Raw genomic sequence first — 17562 nt, 5'->3', positions numbered from 1 at the left:
TGTCGCCGACTTCATCTCTTAAGCGAAAACAAAAACACTAGTTTATCAATAAATTATTTTTAAGTTATTGCAGCCTGTACAGTTTTTCCCCAATATATTCATTTTATTACTTCTGCTGGTGTGCTGTGGTAAGCTTTGTGTGCACAATTGAGTGCTTATTAGACTATGTAGGTAAATAAAGGCTTATGATTTAAATGGTTTATTAATAAACGTGCAATTAGTTGACTAATTCCTTAAACTGACCTACTAGTCGACCAGAAAGGTTTTTAGTTGAGGGCAGCCCAAATGGAAAGTATTATTCGTGAATGTTATATGCAATATTCAAGTTTTGTGCATAGGTTAAATTCGGGACTTTGTATGGAAACCCAGCTACTGTTTATAAGAAGTGTTATTGTCTTTAGTCACATCTCGTCGCTTACGTCCCTTGTAGGCAAGGTGTAAGAGGGACTACTTTTCAAGGCTGATGAATTTTAGGATAAGTTCTGCTGATGTAACGTCACACTAGCAAAATTTTGGTAAGAAGTCATTCTGAATCCAAGCAGCTTTTATGTTGGTCAACAAAGCGAATTCACTTGACCAGCTTGAAACCATTGTGAAAAAATGCAAAGGGAACTTTTCCCACTCACTTAAAATTTTAGTTCACATGGATTATTATTGAAACTACTAAATTTCGTCTGCAAAAATGTTTTTACATTTGACAGAACCTTAATGCACTTACAATAGAAGTCTATGGGGCAAGTGTTCCAGCAAGTTTAATAGCATAAATATGGATCTTATATTTCTCCTAGGAGACTAAAATAATTTTTTTTCCAGTAACAATGCACACTATATAGGGGGTGGAGAGGGAACTACTTTTCTAGGTGGATGAATTTCTCTTTATACACTACTGACGTAATTACAATGGGTGGAATCTGCTGCGTAAACAGTGTTACTTTATGGATAGTTACATCACTAAAGTTACATCAAAAACCAAGTAAAGTACCTGGAAATAACTTAACAATAAGTAATAACATTAATCGAAAGACTAGATACAATTTTAGTTTGAGCAGATTGGTTCATCACGCCAGTCCCGTCCTAACACATGCAATGTACGTACTACAGTTGTACTATTAAAACTGTACTATTAAAAGTTTGTTACTGCTACTTTGTTTTCTTACAAATTGAGGGTCAAGTCATCATTTTAAGGCATATTTGCCATCATCATAGAACTTAAGTTGTATTTATCCTATATACACACACACTATACATCTGCACAACATACTAAGCCACTAAATCTGACAGACAGTGTTATAAAACAGAGCCTATGAACTGTTATGTAATGCTGATTAAGTATCACACATAAAAGAAAACACACTCAGGCTCACCAATTGCAGCATGTCATAGATGGACTCTGAGGAGCGTTTGGAGCTCCTGTGTCTCCACAGCACAGACATTCTGCCCCTCAGAGGTCACAGATGTCACACCAATGCGACCCCTAATAAACCACAGGAAGCACCTCCACCTCCAGCTTATCTTTACACCAAAACGGGTCACTACCAGACCGTGAGAGCAAGAACGGAGCTACTCCGACCAGAAAGAGATACGCCGAGTGCGTCTTCGAACTCTACATTCCACGATAGCTTCCCTGTCCACACAGCCTCCTCCCTCCTTTCCTAGAATTTCTCCCTACGCTTCTGCTTGTCTGAGCTGGTTTCTAGGCGGATGGATGGAATGGGGCTCTGACAGCTGTGGTGGTACAGTAAACACACAGAGAGAGGGAGAGAACAAGAGAGAGAGAGAGAGAGAGAGAGAAAATAATAACAATAATCTTGTCGGCAACAGGATGAAGAGGACAGAAGAGGAGGGGGGACGCTGGGACAGCCAGAAGGATCACATCATACCACAGCTGGGAAAAGCACAGCTCTCAGGTGAAAACATGCCGAGAACAAAGACGACAGGTGTGGCACAATGTTTGTCTTTGTTATGATGAAAGTGTGGAAAGTAATGACCTTAGACATAGAGGGTTTTGTCTAAACTACAGTGCAGTGGTTAGTGCACAGGTTTTTGATAGGCGAGGCTGAGGTGCTTATATAGGTAATAGAGGTTTGAGTCTTGCTTGCAACAAGCCCTAAATTACTCCCCTTTCTTTTGTAGTAATTTGATTATGATTCCGTTAGTTTCTAAAGGCAACATTTCTTTTGTTTAATTTTAATTTTGGTTTTAATTTAAGTTTTAGTTTAAATATTAGGTTTTCCATCAACCATTTAATTAATTTTAGTCTATTTATAATCATTTTAGTCAACACTGCTCACTCAAGCACTCAAATTTCTATGTTCCGTGTCATTATGAAATGGCTTTTATTTATTAAATAATAAAATAAAATAAAATGTTGTGTTCTGATGTATTCCAAATAAATAAATACTTTTTTTTTTAAATTGCTAAAATGCTAAACTACAATCAAACCTTAACCTATTCAACCTTCTTCGTCCATTATAGTAGCTAATATCCATCTTTAAGCCAAAAGCAGACCCAGTGTCCAATACTTGACAGGAGCCTATAAAGGCTTGTTAACTCATCTTATCAGTGCATATACTCATAGAACACAGGAAGAGGAACATTTCCTTCCCTGGACAGCAATGAAATGTCCTTATCAGGCTCTAAAACCGACTTTGCAACTGCACAAATTAAAGGGCCTTTCACTTTCAAAACCGTCTGGAAATGCATCCATGGACATTTAAACATCTTTGCGTTTAAATTTTAACCTTGAAACTTAAAAGAAGGTTAAATATTTTACATGTTTAACAAGCATGCTATTAAAGCTCATGGGCTACAGAACTGCTTAAATGGCAGAACAGCACTGGTTTGCATGCCAAGGTCTAGAAACTCCTTTTTCTTCGTCTTTTTCTCAAAAATCACCTTAGACACTAGCTTAACGGCTTTGCAGCACCTCTGAGCATTTACGGCTAGAAAAGCATGCAAATCCATAAATTTCTTGGGAGACTTCATGAGATGCATGTTCTAACAAGCATAAAGCTCCACATCATGTGCATCCTCAAACCAATCACGATTAAAAGAATCCTGTAGTGCAAACCTCCCTTTTCTTTCTCCACACACACACAGAGCTAAGCCAGGCTGATGTGAAAAGTCAATATTTAGACAGTTAACAGCCCAAATCCATGAACATGCATTCGTATTTCTCTCCAGAGTGATAACTCGAGGGCAGAACTGCTTGGATGGTTGAACTCGAATTGTAAATAAGTCTGGAGAGACTGGCAGGGGAAGTAGTTTTTGGGTTTAGCAGGATGTTGCACCACCCTCCACGAGATATATGCAGTCATTATCAAGCTTGGAAAAAAATAATGAAGTCCTCCTGTCCTTTGTCTTCTAGGTTGTCTGTTTCCTCCGGCGGGTTTCTCCATAATTTATCAGCGTTAAGCGATTCAAATCGATGTGCATAATCAAGCAATTAGAATGCAGGGCTAATTAAAGAAGATGTCCCCCTCTCTCTTTCTCCCTCGTCTCAAAGCAAGAAAAGAAAACATAAGTGACGTGAGATAATAACGATAACCAGCCGTGTGATTAATATGGGAAGAGAGAATGAGAGAATGCGAATCTCATAAATTATGCCCAGCTGAATCAGCTTCTCGCTGACTGTCATTGTGTCAAAACCACATACAATACACATTTCTGACAGAACAATAGATAGTACAGTACAGACAGTACAGTACATGAGAGAACTCTAAAACTAAACATAAGAAAAGTGTTTAAATTTGGTCGAATGAAGCCCAATTTTGTTTTACTGAGAGCCTAAGGGGCAATAAAATCTAATTCTATTTTCCTTTGTAGGGTTATTTTTAAGGAGCATCTAATGATGATAATTTCAAGAAAACTTGATTCTTGCAAAAGACGTGTACACACACAAATGCAATCCAATTATATGGCCTTAAATATTTAATAAATTTACAATTTTAAAATAACTTTTAAAATAATTTTTTAAATGACTTTTTTTTTAGTAATTACTTGTTTAAATACCCAGACAAACAAGTAATATGAAGAATACATTTATTTCAGGAAAATTAAATATTTGCCATACGCAATTAATATACGTGTACACTATTCTTCTACATCATATTGATATTCGTACTGGCATTTAATGGCACTGTTCAATGGGTAAATTAATTTATCAGAGTCAGAAATTCAACAAAGAAACACACTCACGGTTAGCTTTTATTTGTGCATATAACGAGTCGACCTATGGAAATTGTGCTGAATGCTTCTTCCAACGGAGCTTCACAGGCTTTTGGTTGTTTTGTTTTTTTACTAACCACCAGATGGCACTGTTTTCGGAACTCTGAAAGCTTTGAATCTTTTTTCCGAAACAGTCAGAGGAAAGTCTCGGTGCTTCACGAGGCTTTATTTGCCTGTCACTCCTGTCAACCGTTGAATGAATGAGTGCCACGTCCCGAAGTTAAAAAGGTTAAATCAGTTAAATCAGACTGTACTGACAGCACTGTGTGGTTTGATTCACATTTACAGAACCGGTTTAAAAGTCATTCAAGTTCGGGATAAGTTTGGGATAAGTTCAAGATTTAGCTGCACTGTCTGTTTGAGTCACTTTAAAGAACTGGCTCTTAAAAGTACACTGTAAAAAACAAAAAACACAATTTGTTGAGTCAGCTTAAAATAATTTGTTACCCTGCTGCCTTAAAATTTTAGGTTCACTCAACTCAAATAAGTTTAGTCAACTTGAAATGTTAAGTTGTACTAAGTGACAACTTAGATATTTGTGTTTGTTAAACTTAAAAGCTGGGTAAGTAACCCAGCTGCCTTAAAATTTTTAAGTTGAATCAACTCAAATATCTAAGTTGTCACTTAGTACAACTTAACATTTTAAGCTGAATAAACTTTTTTTTTGAGTTGACTTAACTTAACATTAAGGCAGCCGGGTAACAAATTATTTTATGTTGACTCAATAAATTGTTTTTTACAGTGTAGTTGGTTAAAAAAAAAAAAAAAAACAGTTAAAGACATTAGTCCAGGAATCAGACTGTACTGATAGCACTGTATGGTTTGAGTCACATTTATAGAAAAGACTTATAAAAATGATTCAAGTTCTGGATAAGTTCGGGATTTAGACTAGTTGCACTGTATGTTTGATTCACTCTAAAGAACTGGCTCATAAGAACAGTTTGTTTTAGAATCAGGCTATAATGGTTAAAAAAAAAAAAAAAAAAAAAAAAAAAGTTAAAAAGGCATTAGTTCAGAAATCAGACTGTACTGACAGCACTGTATGGTTTGATTCACGTTTATAGAAAAGCCTTGAGTGATTCAAGTTTGGGATATCTTTGGGATAAGTTCGGGATTTGGACTAGTTGCAGTGTATGTTTGATTCACTTTAAAGAACTGGCTCATAAGAACAGTTTGTTTTAAAATCAGGCTATAATGGTTTAAAAAAGCAGTTAAAAAGCATTAGTTCAGGAATCAGACTGTACTGAAAACACTGTATATGATTCACATAGAACAGACTTACAAAAGTCATTCAAGTTCGGGATAAGTTCAGTATTTGGAGTAGTTGCATTGTATGTTTGATTCACTTTAAAGGCCGGGACACAGCAAGCCAGTGATCTGTTGTTGGTCAATGTCGGGCCGCATCTGTCGGGCTATGCTGTTTGGTGTGTTCCACACGTCGGCTCTCATTGGGCTAACGCTGGCGTGAGTTTGCCCGATTCAACATGTTGAACATCTTGTCAAAAAAGATTGTCTGTCAAACAATCTTTTATCACCATAGTTATTTATATGGTGAAATGTTGTGGTATGCACCGTCTCCCACATCCGTCTAGTTTGAACTTGACGCTACCTTTTCTTCATGGAAGCTTGTTTTCAAATAATTCAACTCCGATCAATTTTGTAGGTTTAATTATTTACTTTTGTGGCAAGTAGCCGTGTAACAAGCAGGATAATGTACATCCAGCCAGTTGCTATCGCAGAATAAAGCCCTTCAATCTTATACAACAGCCGCCTTCTTCATGTCGGGCTGCTGATAAGCCTGTCAGGCAACCGGCTGGATGTACATTATCCCTTACATAATAGCTGCTGATTTAGATAAATGTTCTCACGCAAGTTAAAAATGGCATTAGTTCAGGAATCAGACTGTACTGATGCACTGTATGGTTTGATTCACATTTATAGAAATGACTTAAAGTAATTTAAGTTCATGATAAGTTCAAGATAAGTTCAGGATTTGGACTAGCCGCACTATATATTTGATTCACTTTAAAGAAATGCCTTTTAAGAGTGGTTCATTCAGAAATCAGGCTACACTGGTTGTGCTGTATGTTTTTGATTTACATCAAAAGAAAAGGCCCAGAGTCACACAGGGGTTCTCAACTCTGGCCCTTGAAATCCACTCTCCTGCAGAGTTTGGCTCCAACCCGAACCAAACACACTTGAACAAGCTAATCAAGGTCATCTACTAAGTTGCAACCCTGCTTCTGGGGACCCACTGTCCTGCAAAGTTTATTTCCAAGCTGCATCAGCACACCTGGGCTTTGACTTTTCAAGTGATCCTGAAAACCTTGACCAGAGTTAAAGCTGAACTCTGCAGGACAGTGGACCCCTAGGAGCAGAGTTGAAGACCTACGCACTAGAAAGTTACAGGCAGGTGAGTTTAAGGTTGGTTGAAACACTACAGAAAAGTGGACTTCGAGGGCCAGAGTTGAGAACCTCTGCTCTACATGGAATCGGCTCATTCAATCAGGAAGCAAGAAACAGTGCCCCGGTTTGACAGTGTCCAAAAAGAGCATATGTACATGCCGGGTTATGTGACTTCACATGTCAATGTCACTTACCAGCACAATATTTATGTCCTACCAACTCATTCAGCGACATGACACATGGACGGGACAGTAGGGAACGGGACAAGACAAACACGCACGCACACTCTGACAGAATGTGGTGTTTTGTGAGTGAATTATTAGGGCTAAATGTGTTTCTGCAACAGATGGTGTTCTAGAGAACAGGCCAAAGAGACTGTGGCCGGCTGGCAGTGTCGGTGTGACAGACAAGGGCACGGAGAGAAAGAGAGAGACAGAGAGAAAGCATACAAAGACAAACAAAAAAGGACAAAAAAAAGGAGGCCAGACATCAGGTCAGTAAACAGTTTACTCTCTCTCAGCAGAGAGCGAACACAGGCTATAGAAGGGAAGAAAGTAAGTGTGGACTGTCATGAAAGAGACAAATCAATCCTGAGACTGACTTTACAACATTTACACTAAGAAAAACACTGCGGTGTGGAGCGGGAGTTGCATTGTGTCCAAAACGTCTGAGACCCCATTGAAAACCTGGGATTCAAAATACAATTTAAACCTGGAAATAAACTGAAAGTTTGAAGATTGTTTTTTAAAGGTTTAAAATAGTGCAAAATATTTAGGAAATGTAGTGTTTGCATCATCAATTGGCCATATTGGAAGCAATGAATGTAAACAATGCTACTGAACCAAACTAAACTTGCATATTTTGCAGATTATTGCTGCTGAAAATGGTCAATTATTGTCATGTTTTGGGTTGTACTAATCGGTCAGACCAGAAAAAAACATTTGGCAGTCTGTGGTACGCCAAAAGTTATAACAAATCAAGGAGAAGAGTGCAAAAAAAAAAAACTGTCTGAAGAACAAAAGACGTTTGTGGCTGGCCAAACTAAACCAGGATTTCCAGCGCAAGAATCTTGTGTTGATAGATTTTATTCATCTTTGTGTAAGTGGTTACACAGTCATCGCTGATCTTGACCTTCATCAAGCAGACTATGTCATCACTACCACTTGGTGTGTGAGTGTATGAGTGTGTGTAAGTGTGAAGAACCGCAAGGCAAGACAACCTGTCTTCCCATCTGCTGCCGTCTCTGAACGCAGCCTTAAAATCAAAGGTCACTTAGATCACATGACACAAAGCTCTTAACCAGCCATCTGATTTCAGTCAGCCCCTGACCCCACAACACCCTTCATATCAGAAAATAAAGAGTCTGTATTTACCCACCCCAGACAAGAGCAGAGGCCACAAAGCTACAAAATAAACTAGGATGTTATGCTCTATGAATCAAAAACAGAAGCTCAATCTATTACAATTCAGCCAGACAGACTGTTGGCAGTTCACGCAGAGATTTTTTTGATGAATCTTCATGGCAGGTGGTCTCTAACCTTGTGTGCTGAGTCTGTTTCATCCTCCAGGCTGTCAGCAGGGCTCTCAGCCATGAGGTTTACCCTGTCGTCGCCTGTGTCATCAGGGCTGTGAAGCACCAGGCCAAGACCTTCATCCAGGATGTCCTCTAGAGGGAGCAATGGAGACAGACAGGGACTAGATGAGCTACAGGACTGTATGAGAGATAACCTGTCACAGACTGAGTACTGTTGGCTGAACTTAAAAAAAAAAAAAAAAATTTTAAAAAGAATTCTGAATTTATAATATTTTATTAATAAAAAAAAAAATACTTTGATTTTAAATAAATGCTGTTCTTTCAAACTTTCTATTGATCAAAGTTTCCTGAAAAAAAAAGTATCACAGTTTCCACAAAAATAGTTTAATTATTAATATAAAATAATTATAATAAATTCTAAATTTATAATATTTTATTAATAAAAAAATATAACAAATCACTTCCATTTTAAACAAATGCTGTTCTTTTGAACTTTCTACTGATCAAAGATTTCTAAAAAGTAATACTAAAATATAAGTACTAAAAAATAAATACTAGTAAAAAGTAGTAAATACTAAAAAAGTATTGCTGTTTCCACAAAAATATTTTGTAATAATTAATATAAAAAAATAATATAATATAATATAATATAATATAACATAACATAACATAACATAACATAACATAACATAATATAATATAATAAAAAAAATAATAATAAAAAAAAATGTTTTAATAATAATATAATTAAAACATATTTAGTAAGGTAGCATTAAATTGATCAAAACTGACAGTAAAGACATTTTTAATATTACAAATGATTTCTATTTTAGTTTTTTCTATTTAAATGCAATTCTCTCAAACTTTCTACTGATCAAATATTCCCGAAGAAAAATAAAACATCACCGTTTCCACAAAAATATTAAGCAGAACGATTGTTTTCAAGAAATGTTGAGCACCAAATCAGCATATTAAAATGATTTGTGTCCAATAAAATAAAATAAACTCAAATGAAATAAAATAACTATAATAACTAAAGCAACATGAATTAAAACTTAATACAAACGACAGACATTTAAAAAAACAAACAAAAAAAAACAACTTTAAAAAATGACAAAACACAAGCAATTTAATAAAACATTAACTAAAATTAAAATGAAAAATATACATTTAAAAATAATGTATTCAAAATGTTTGCAAAAACTGTAATATCAAATCATTTATTTAACAAAAAAAAAGCACTGCACTGAAGATTGTAGTAATGGCTGCTGAAAATTCAGCTTTTCCACAATCATTAATAATAAATCCAGCATAATTAGACTTCTTTCAAAATAATCTCACTGTCCCAGAGACTTTTAAATTGTAGTGCATCTCTTGTAGTACTGTATTTTGATGTACAGTCAACTTCTAGCACTGATTTTTAGGATTTCTCAATTTCAAACTATGAAACAAAATGATTTAACAGGTGGAGTAATCGCTCTTCTACTAGCGACCCCAAATAAAAGTAATAAAGACAATAAAATATGCAAATATATGAAAAAAGAAGACTGTGGTGATTAATTTTACCCTGACTTTGGGAGAAGATGTCAGTGCAAAGGTCCTGCACCCCATCCGATCGGCGGGGAGGCATCTGGCACAGCTGGTGCGGATCGGTAGCGGGCAGCGTGCTGACAGTCAGGGTGAGAGAGGGCAAAGAAAACGCAGCCTGCATATCAGCCAGCTCCAAAGCACTCGCCGGCTTACTGTTCAATTTCAGAATCTCATCACCTGCTCGCAAACCTGAACACACACAGTCAACAGACATAAGTTCATAAGTTTCTCTTTAAACATTTAAAGATCTTGTTTTCTTACAAAAGTATAACACTTTATGTTGTCAGGGGTTAATTATTTAGACAACCACAGTAAGAAATTATGATTTCCTTACTATTCAAATGTTTTAAAGTACATTTGTTGTACATACAGGATGAGAACAAAGAAAGAAGCTCATCTGCTCCTCCCCCAACCACCTGACTCCCTCTCTTAATTATCAATTACCAACACATCAGCTGCTCAATTAGCTTCCAAAAGCTCAGTTAACGCTCATTAGGCGGGACTGCAGGTTTAATTGATTATTGATGCCTGTGTTCCTGCAGGAACTGAATTTTTCCCTCTGTTCCTGAGTTTTTATGAATGCTGGGTTTACACACATGCATGCATGCACATACTGCCTGAAGTGTGACCCAGTTTTACATGAAGCGAAATGTCAGCTGTGATAAAGCTTTTTTATTGGATGGCTCGGCTCTGCCCCCCGGCGATGAAGTGATGATGAATGTTGGGGTGATGTCATCAACAAGCGCCCCCAGTGCTGTGCGTCCAAACTGTCCTGAATTTGAGTATTACCTCCAGCAAATTGTGTCCGTGTGTATTTCACACAAACTCGCTTCGTTCAGTTTGGACAGCACATGGTCTTAATGAGCCAATGCTTTGTTGGGGGCATGTTTTCCTCCACCCAAAAACAATTCCCTCCCGAAATGTCCACTTGGGTTTGTATCCATCTGCCTTAGCTATTCATCCAGACAAGCCTTTTCTTGTACACTGCCACTTTTGCAAAGCCTTTTGGGTAGAATTACTAATGATATTGAAACAAACCTGGTCAAGCTGGAAGACCTGCATTAGGCTGATTTAAATGGGTTTTTGTAGCACATTTAAGTTCAATACTTTTGGGGTTTAGCATAAATCCCTGACCCTTAGTATGAGCAATAATAGTGTTTTCACGACGCGTCATCAATCGGCCATATTGGCAGCACTGAGCGTAAAAAATGCCACAGAATCGAATGAAACTTGCATATTTTGCTGATTACTGCTGCTTAAAATGGTCAATTATTGTCATATTTTGGGCTGTACTAATTGGTCAGACCAGGAAAAGCATTTGGAGTATTATAGACTGCCAAAAGTTATAACAAATAAAGGAGAAGAGTGCAAAAAACTGAGGAACAAAGGTGTCTGTGGCCAAACTGAACCAGGATTTCCAGGGCAAGAATCTTGACAACATTCGTGTTTGTTCTTATCGTTTCCAGTCAGGTAGGTGAAATATTAACCAAATGTCTTAATTAATACTGCTCGTATGTATCTTTACCACCTATTAACTTTAGTTTGTCAAAATATTGCGCCCTTTCCTGCTTACTTAGTTCTTCTCTATATGATTTAGCAGCTTCCACACATTTTTCTGTGGTTTAGACAGCATTAATTAGCAGAACAACATATTCAGTAGTACATTAACCGTGCAATCCATGCTGTTGTTTACATCTGAGTATTGCCAATATGGCTACGCATCCAGGTAACTGACCAAATTGTGACGTAAATGCAAACCCCATAAAATAATAATAGCGATGCTTATCTTAGCAAGCGCCGCTAATTAAAATACTATGACAACCAATAAGTGGACTTACTGGAACAGAGAGTATTTGAAACCATTCTGAAGGCTGCTCTTAATGAACGCACTCGCTTGGCACAGATATCACTGGCAGCGCGTAATGGTTTTAATTTGCTCCTCTTGGTAATCCTGTGCTCATGTGAAAGCTTTTTAAATGATTTTCCTCCAGTCCGGTGGAGATTTGGGTCAGTCCTCGTCGCTTAGCTTCCCGCATATTCCCTTGTTAATTTCTCAGCGGTTTTACAGACTACTGCAGGTGAGGCATAAGGTTTTGATTTGGAGCTGGAAGATCTGCCAAATAGGGGCTGTAAAGTAATCTAGGAAATTTTTGTGAGGCATTTACACAACACCATTTACAGCTGTGCTTTGGCCATTGATTTATATGACAACAGCACTTTTGGGGACCTGAAAACACAAACTTTTGAAAACTTTACCGTTACGGTCTTTGTGTAAACTGCAAAAATGCAAGCATGCTTTCACAAATTGTTATCTGACTGCAGACTGTGTTTTTGTTTAAAAACATCTTTTCCTTTCTGTTTTGGCCTTTAGTTCACACTGAAATGGCGTTTCTGTCAAGGAAAACTGAAAACGTTCTCCAAATTTGAAAATGTTTTTGCATTGTAGTGTGGACTGTGAAAACATAGGCTTTTGAAAACAATGATGCATGTTTAGTCGTGTGACGTATATTGTACCAACAGATATCTATGTTTATTAGGGCCTGAGCACCGATGGTGCGAGAACACTATTGGAATTGCTCAGATTCTTTTTCTTCTCCAAAATGAATCACATTTTTGAGGGTCTAAACATGCTCGAAAACTCATGACCCTGCACACTTGTCGAAAGTGGTGAATATTTACATCTGATATGGGTTTCAGAAGTGGGTGTGGCAAAATGGCTCGATAGCGCCACCTATAAAATTTTAACAAAGTGTCCCCTCGAGCTGTTTCACATACATGTACAAAATTCAAGACACATGTAACACACCAATATCTACAAAAGAACCCCCGGGTACGAAGTCCGAAGCCCAACAGGAAGTCTGTTAATTTGAATTTTCTCAGCATGTTTTGTGCGGTTTTTGCCATTTCAGGCGTTGTTTTTAAACAAACACCTCCTAGAGATTTAAACAGATTAACACCAAATTTGGTCTGTGTAATCTAAAGCCCTTTGTGATGTTAAATTGTGAAAATCTTTAGTTTTTGTTTAAGGGTGCATCCGTGGCGGACTGACAAAAAATTGATGTTTTGCCATGAAAAAGGAAGTTGTTATAATTTAGACATGTTTAAAAGAGTCCTGTCCTAAACACATGCTCATGACCATATTCAGTTATAGTCATAGCGCAACCTGCTGGCAACAGGAAGTGATGTTTTTCGCTCTAACGAACTCCTCATAGAGATTTAAAGACATTAACATTAACATTTGGTCAGTCTACTCTAAAGGCCTTTGTGATGTTAAATTGCCAAGATCTTGAGTTTTTACTAAAGGCCGTGTCCGTGGCGGCGTGACAAAGTACAATGTTTCAGCGTGGATGAGAAACTTTTGGAAAATGCTTGAAATGCTAGTGTGGACAGATTTTAAAATGCATTTTGAAATGAAAACGGCACTTTCACTTAGCCAGAGTTTTCATTTTTAGTATATCAATGATGTGTAAACATGCCCTAATAATTTCATTTTTTCAAAAGTAGTTTGACTTTAAATTATGTGGCTTTACATTATGACAAGCTACAGTTTCAAAGTATCTTCCCTAACATTGTTAATAGTTCGGCTGTAATGAAAAACTGCTATCTGCTGAGTTCCATCACACACCTTTGGCGAATGCCAGACCTCCGGCTTTCACATCGGTGATATGAAGCTGCTGGCCTCCGTCCTCCTCTACTACCGCCACTGAGAAACCTGGAGAAGAGAGAAAGAGACATAAATAACTGAAAAAAGAAACAATGAACAGGAATAAATCAGATATAAACTGAACAGCATTGTTACCGTAGCCTATGGCACAGGACTCGTCTCTGTCAAACTGTATGACTTTGGTTGTCTTGGCACAAATTTCGATTTCTTTGTAGAGCTGAACAAAGGAAGCGAGAGAGAGAGACTTACATTGATTGCACTCCACGGATGTACAGTTCATTTACAGTATGACTTCAGAAAGAGCTAACATACATCATGGAGAATGTCTTAGTCTGCTAAAATTTATGGCGTGGATATATACGCTAAATAAAAATCAGCTCGTTCTCAAGAGAGCCAGAAACAAAACTAGGGCTTTGATCATTTCGGGGAGAGTAAAAGTTAGAGAAAGTCAAGTCTCTACAGACAGAAAGAGAAAAGATGAGAGGAGACATGGAAAACACAAAGACTCTCTGTCATCTTAGAAGAACGACCATGAAAAAAACCCAGCAAAGTAAATTAGCTTTTGAGGTTGCATAGTCGTTGCAGAGGTGGTTTTCCCCAGACGACACAAACACACACACATACACACACAGCTACGGGGATAGAAGAACTATTCAGAGTACATTATGCAGTACATGCATCTTCTACATAATTCATAACATATGCAGCAGCCTCTCCTCAACACTGTCGGAGAGTTTAGACTCGCTTTAACCTATGTCGCAGTCAGAGCTCAAAACTTTTATACTTTCTGCGGCACATTGCAGAGGCCATCACAGTCTAATAAATTCACCCCACGCTGCGTCTGTGACCGCTAAACGCTCTTAGCTGTCCAGGACACGTGCAGCCGCTGACAGGCTCTTTTTGTTGGACTCACCAGGTCACAGAGGTCCTCCTCAGGCTTGGGGACATACAATTGCACTTGATTGTCGACAAGGAACTTTAGCCTTATGTAGTGCTTAGAAAGTTCCAGTCTGTGAGCCTGTAAAATATGAATAAATATATAAATAGGTAAATAAATAAAAACAATACATTCACAGTTGTGGTCAAAAGTTTACATACACCTTGTAGGGATCATACAAAATGCATGTTATTTTTTATTTAGTACTGACCTGAATAAAATATGTTTCCATATAGTCCACAAGAGAAAATAAATAATTTATACATTTGTAAAAATGAACCCATTCAAAAGTTTACATACACTTGATTCTTAATACTGTGTTGTTACATGAATGATCCACAGCTGTGTTTTTGTGTGTGTGTGTGTGTGTGTAAATACATTTTTATGTATTTGAACCCTTTCCAACAATGACTGTATGATTTTGAGATCCATCTTTTCACAATGAGGACAATTGAGGGACTCATATGCAAGTATTACAGAAGGTTCAAGTGCTCACTAATGCTTCAGAAGGAAAAACCATGCATTAAGAGCAGGGGGGCGAAAACTTTTGAACAGAATTAAGATGTCTACATTTTTCTTATTTTGCCTAAATATAATTTTTTTTCATGTATCACTGCCCTTCAGAAGCTATAAAAGATACTTACATGCTTCCCACAAGACAAAATAAGTCAAACTTACCCTGATCTTCAATTCCAAAAGTTTTCACCCCCAGTTCCAGTTTACAGTCATGTTTTGTACTCATTAGTACAACCTGTACTACAGATTGCTGCAGTTGACCAATCTGGATAAAGTACATTAACAAAGCTGTATACAGAAAATATTAATAAATAAGTAAGTCTAAATAAATACTGAGAAACTATTTACATTCAGCAATAAACCTCTGCATTTAATCTGTTGAAGTTATTTACGCCCGTCTTAAAATGCTAAGAGTTTGCCAGTGTGAACTGGTTAATATTTTATTTCAAGACTTGACAGAAAACCATTTCTGGGATTTGCTGTAGCCACTTTGCAGGACAATTATTTATTTATAATTCTTTATGTTCCATTCTATCCTGTTACAGACAGTCTAAAAAGATGCATGTAGATGACTCATAAATTTTAACACTGGACAGAGTAACTACAGTGTGATTGCTGCACTGGCATTCAAGTGTGAACAGGATGTGATGTGTGTGTTCTCTACACAAATGCTTGAGGACTTATTTACGAGAACTGTGGATAAGAGCATTTTAAAACACCCTGCGGAGATAGCAGCTGAGAACGGACAAGGAAAGAGGCAGAGAGCTACTACAGCAGAATGATAACAGGAAGATAACCGCAAGAAAAAAATAATCTACTGACACTTTAGAAGTGGATTAGCCCTGGGAAATGGAAAGTTCTAGCACTTTCTCAACAACTCCAACCTTAAAGGATGGGAGGGTGAGTTTCATGTTTTCAGGAGATAAGTTACCCTGGACAAATCATAAGATTACTCTGCTTTTATAATATCAAAGTGTGTTTCAGGTGTTAAATTTCCAGTTCATTGTTGCTAGTGGGCTGCAAGATGACGGTATTGTGAAACTAGGATCTAGTTTTTGCTAAAGAAACACATGGCACATCTGTGGCTAACGTGAGGTAACGCCTCAGGACGGCATATGCAAGGCGACAAACAACCACCAGTCATTAGGTTTCAGATGACCATTATATAGTGAACTGATACATATTTCCGTGAGGAAACATAATTTTCTGTTATGTTTTAGAGGGGAAGTTCAAGCGGGTGTGGCCATATTATGCTAATCTTGTCACAACAATGTAGTTTGGTGTGACATTACATGGACAATATGAGAAATAAACAGGACACTGAATCTAGTTATCTGCCTCCGGAAACTTGAGTTTGAAAGGATTCAAATAGTCACATGGAAATGTATGCGATTTGAATAGTTTTGTTTGCAAGTACATTTACCCTGCACAGTGCCTCAAGGGCCTCCATGGTCGTTTCACCCGGCTGTATGATAGCCAACACAGGCCGATCATCAGGTAAACAGACCCAGGAGGGTGTGAGATAGTCGGGTACCCAAACTTCACTGTCCGTCTTCTGTTGGGCGAGACTTTTCACCAAACCCTCTTCGTCCTTCTGTTAAAACAAATAAAGAAAATAACTATTTAGCAGTGGGATTATATTTAACATTTTTATACTTATATTTTACTGTTTTATGGCCTATTTTGCTCTGATATTGGATAATGATATGACTGCTGACATATTGTGTGTTCTTAAAGGGATAGTTCACCCAAAAATGGTTTTCTTTGCACACAAAAAGATTCTCGTAGCTTCATAAATTACGTTGAACCACTGATGTCACATGGACTATTTTAACAAAGTCCTTACTACCTTTCTGGGCCTTGAATGTGGTAGTTAGACCCTGTCTATGCAGGGTCAGAAATCTCTCAGATTTCATCAAAAAAATCTTAATTTGTGTTCTGAAGAAAACCAAAGGACATAATAGGGTTAAAAAGACATGAGGGTGAGAAATTAACAGATTTTTCATTTTTGGGTAAACTATCTCTAAAAATACAAAATAGAGCTTGGATGCATTAGAAATTTCTTGAATTGATTGGTAAACATTAACAAATAGCCAAATAGCCAGGAAAATCAATGAAGACAATGACCATTTTTTTATTTTATCTCCACTAATTAAGCATGCACAATAAAAACAGAAATGTGCATCAAGACAATAAATAGGGTCAATTTTAAAATGTGAATACCACAAGAAGATATCACACAAACCTCTCAATGCATATTTACTGAGGTGTCAGTTTCCGGTTATATTTCTGCCTTATCACACTTAAGCAGAGCTGTCTGGATCGATGCAGCAGACAATGTGACGATATCTAATCTGAGACTAATTAACTTGGCATCCAAGCACAGCTATGTGCAAGCCCCACACAATACTCAGACATCGGCTCTGGTAGATGTCTGGCGGGTGATCGATGAGCTGACGTGAACCGGCTGCGATGTTCATTGTGGGTCTTTCGAGGGCTCTTGGGTCTGTCAGCGGGTCTGGCCTGCTGTCAGTGACGGCATGCTGCCTGGCTCAGATAGCTTATCCCACACTATCGGGTGACAGCCTAGCACCCTCCCCTTTTCCCCTCAACAATCTGCCCGCAGAGTAGCTGCGATGGTGGTCCCCCATCATGGAGAGACAGCAAGCCCACACATGGTGAGGGAGA

General features: G+C 37.6%; 1 protein-coding gene across 3 annotated transcripts in view; it reads right to left on the bottom strand.

The window, feature by feature from the left end:
* tiam1a (TIAM Rac1 associated GEF 1a) overlaps positions 1–17562 on the bottom strand; it is an 88009-nt gene that overhangs the window by 12299 nt on the left and 58148 nt on the right. For all 3 annotated transcript variants that reach the window (XM_051121857.1, XM_051121858.1, XM_051121856.1), the window contains 6 exons: positions 16298–16468; positions 14335–14439; positions 13557–13638; positions 13383–13469; positions 9734–9946; positions 8172–8299 (listed from right to left, as the gene is read on the bottom strand). In XM_051121857.1, the coding sequence (XP_050977814.1) occupies positions 8172–8299; positions 9734–9946; positions 13383–13469; positions 13557–13638; positions 14335–14439; positions 16298–16468 (786 nt within the window). The remainder of the gene's footprint in view (positions 1–8171; positions 8300–9733; positions 9947–13382; positions 13470–13556; positions 13639–14334; positions 14440–16297; positions 16469–17562) is intronic.

This window comes from Labeo rohita, chromosome 10 (genome assembly GCF_022985175.1).
Source record: "Labeo rohita strain BAU-BD-2019 chromosome 10, IGBB_LRoh.1.0, whole genome shotgun sequence".
Taxonomy (NCBI): Eukaryota; Metazoa; Chordata; class Actinopteri; order Cypriniformes; family Cyprinidae; genus Labeo; species Labeo rohita.
The sequence above is the reverse complement of the archived record's forward strand: the minus strand, read 5'-3'. Positions and strand labels throughout refer to the sequence as shown.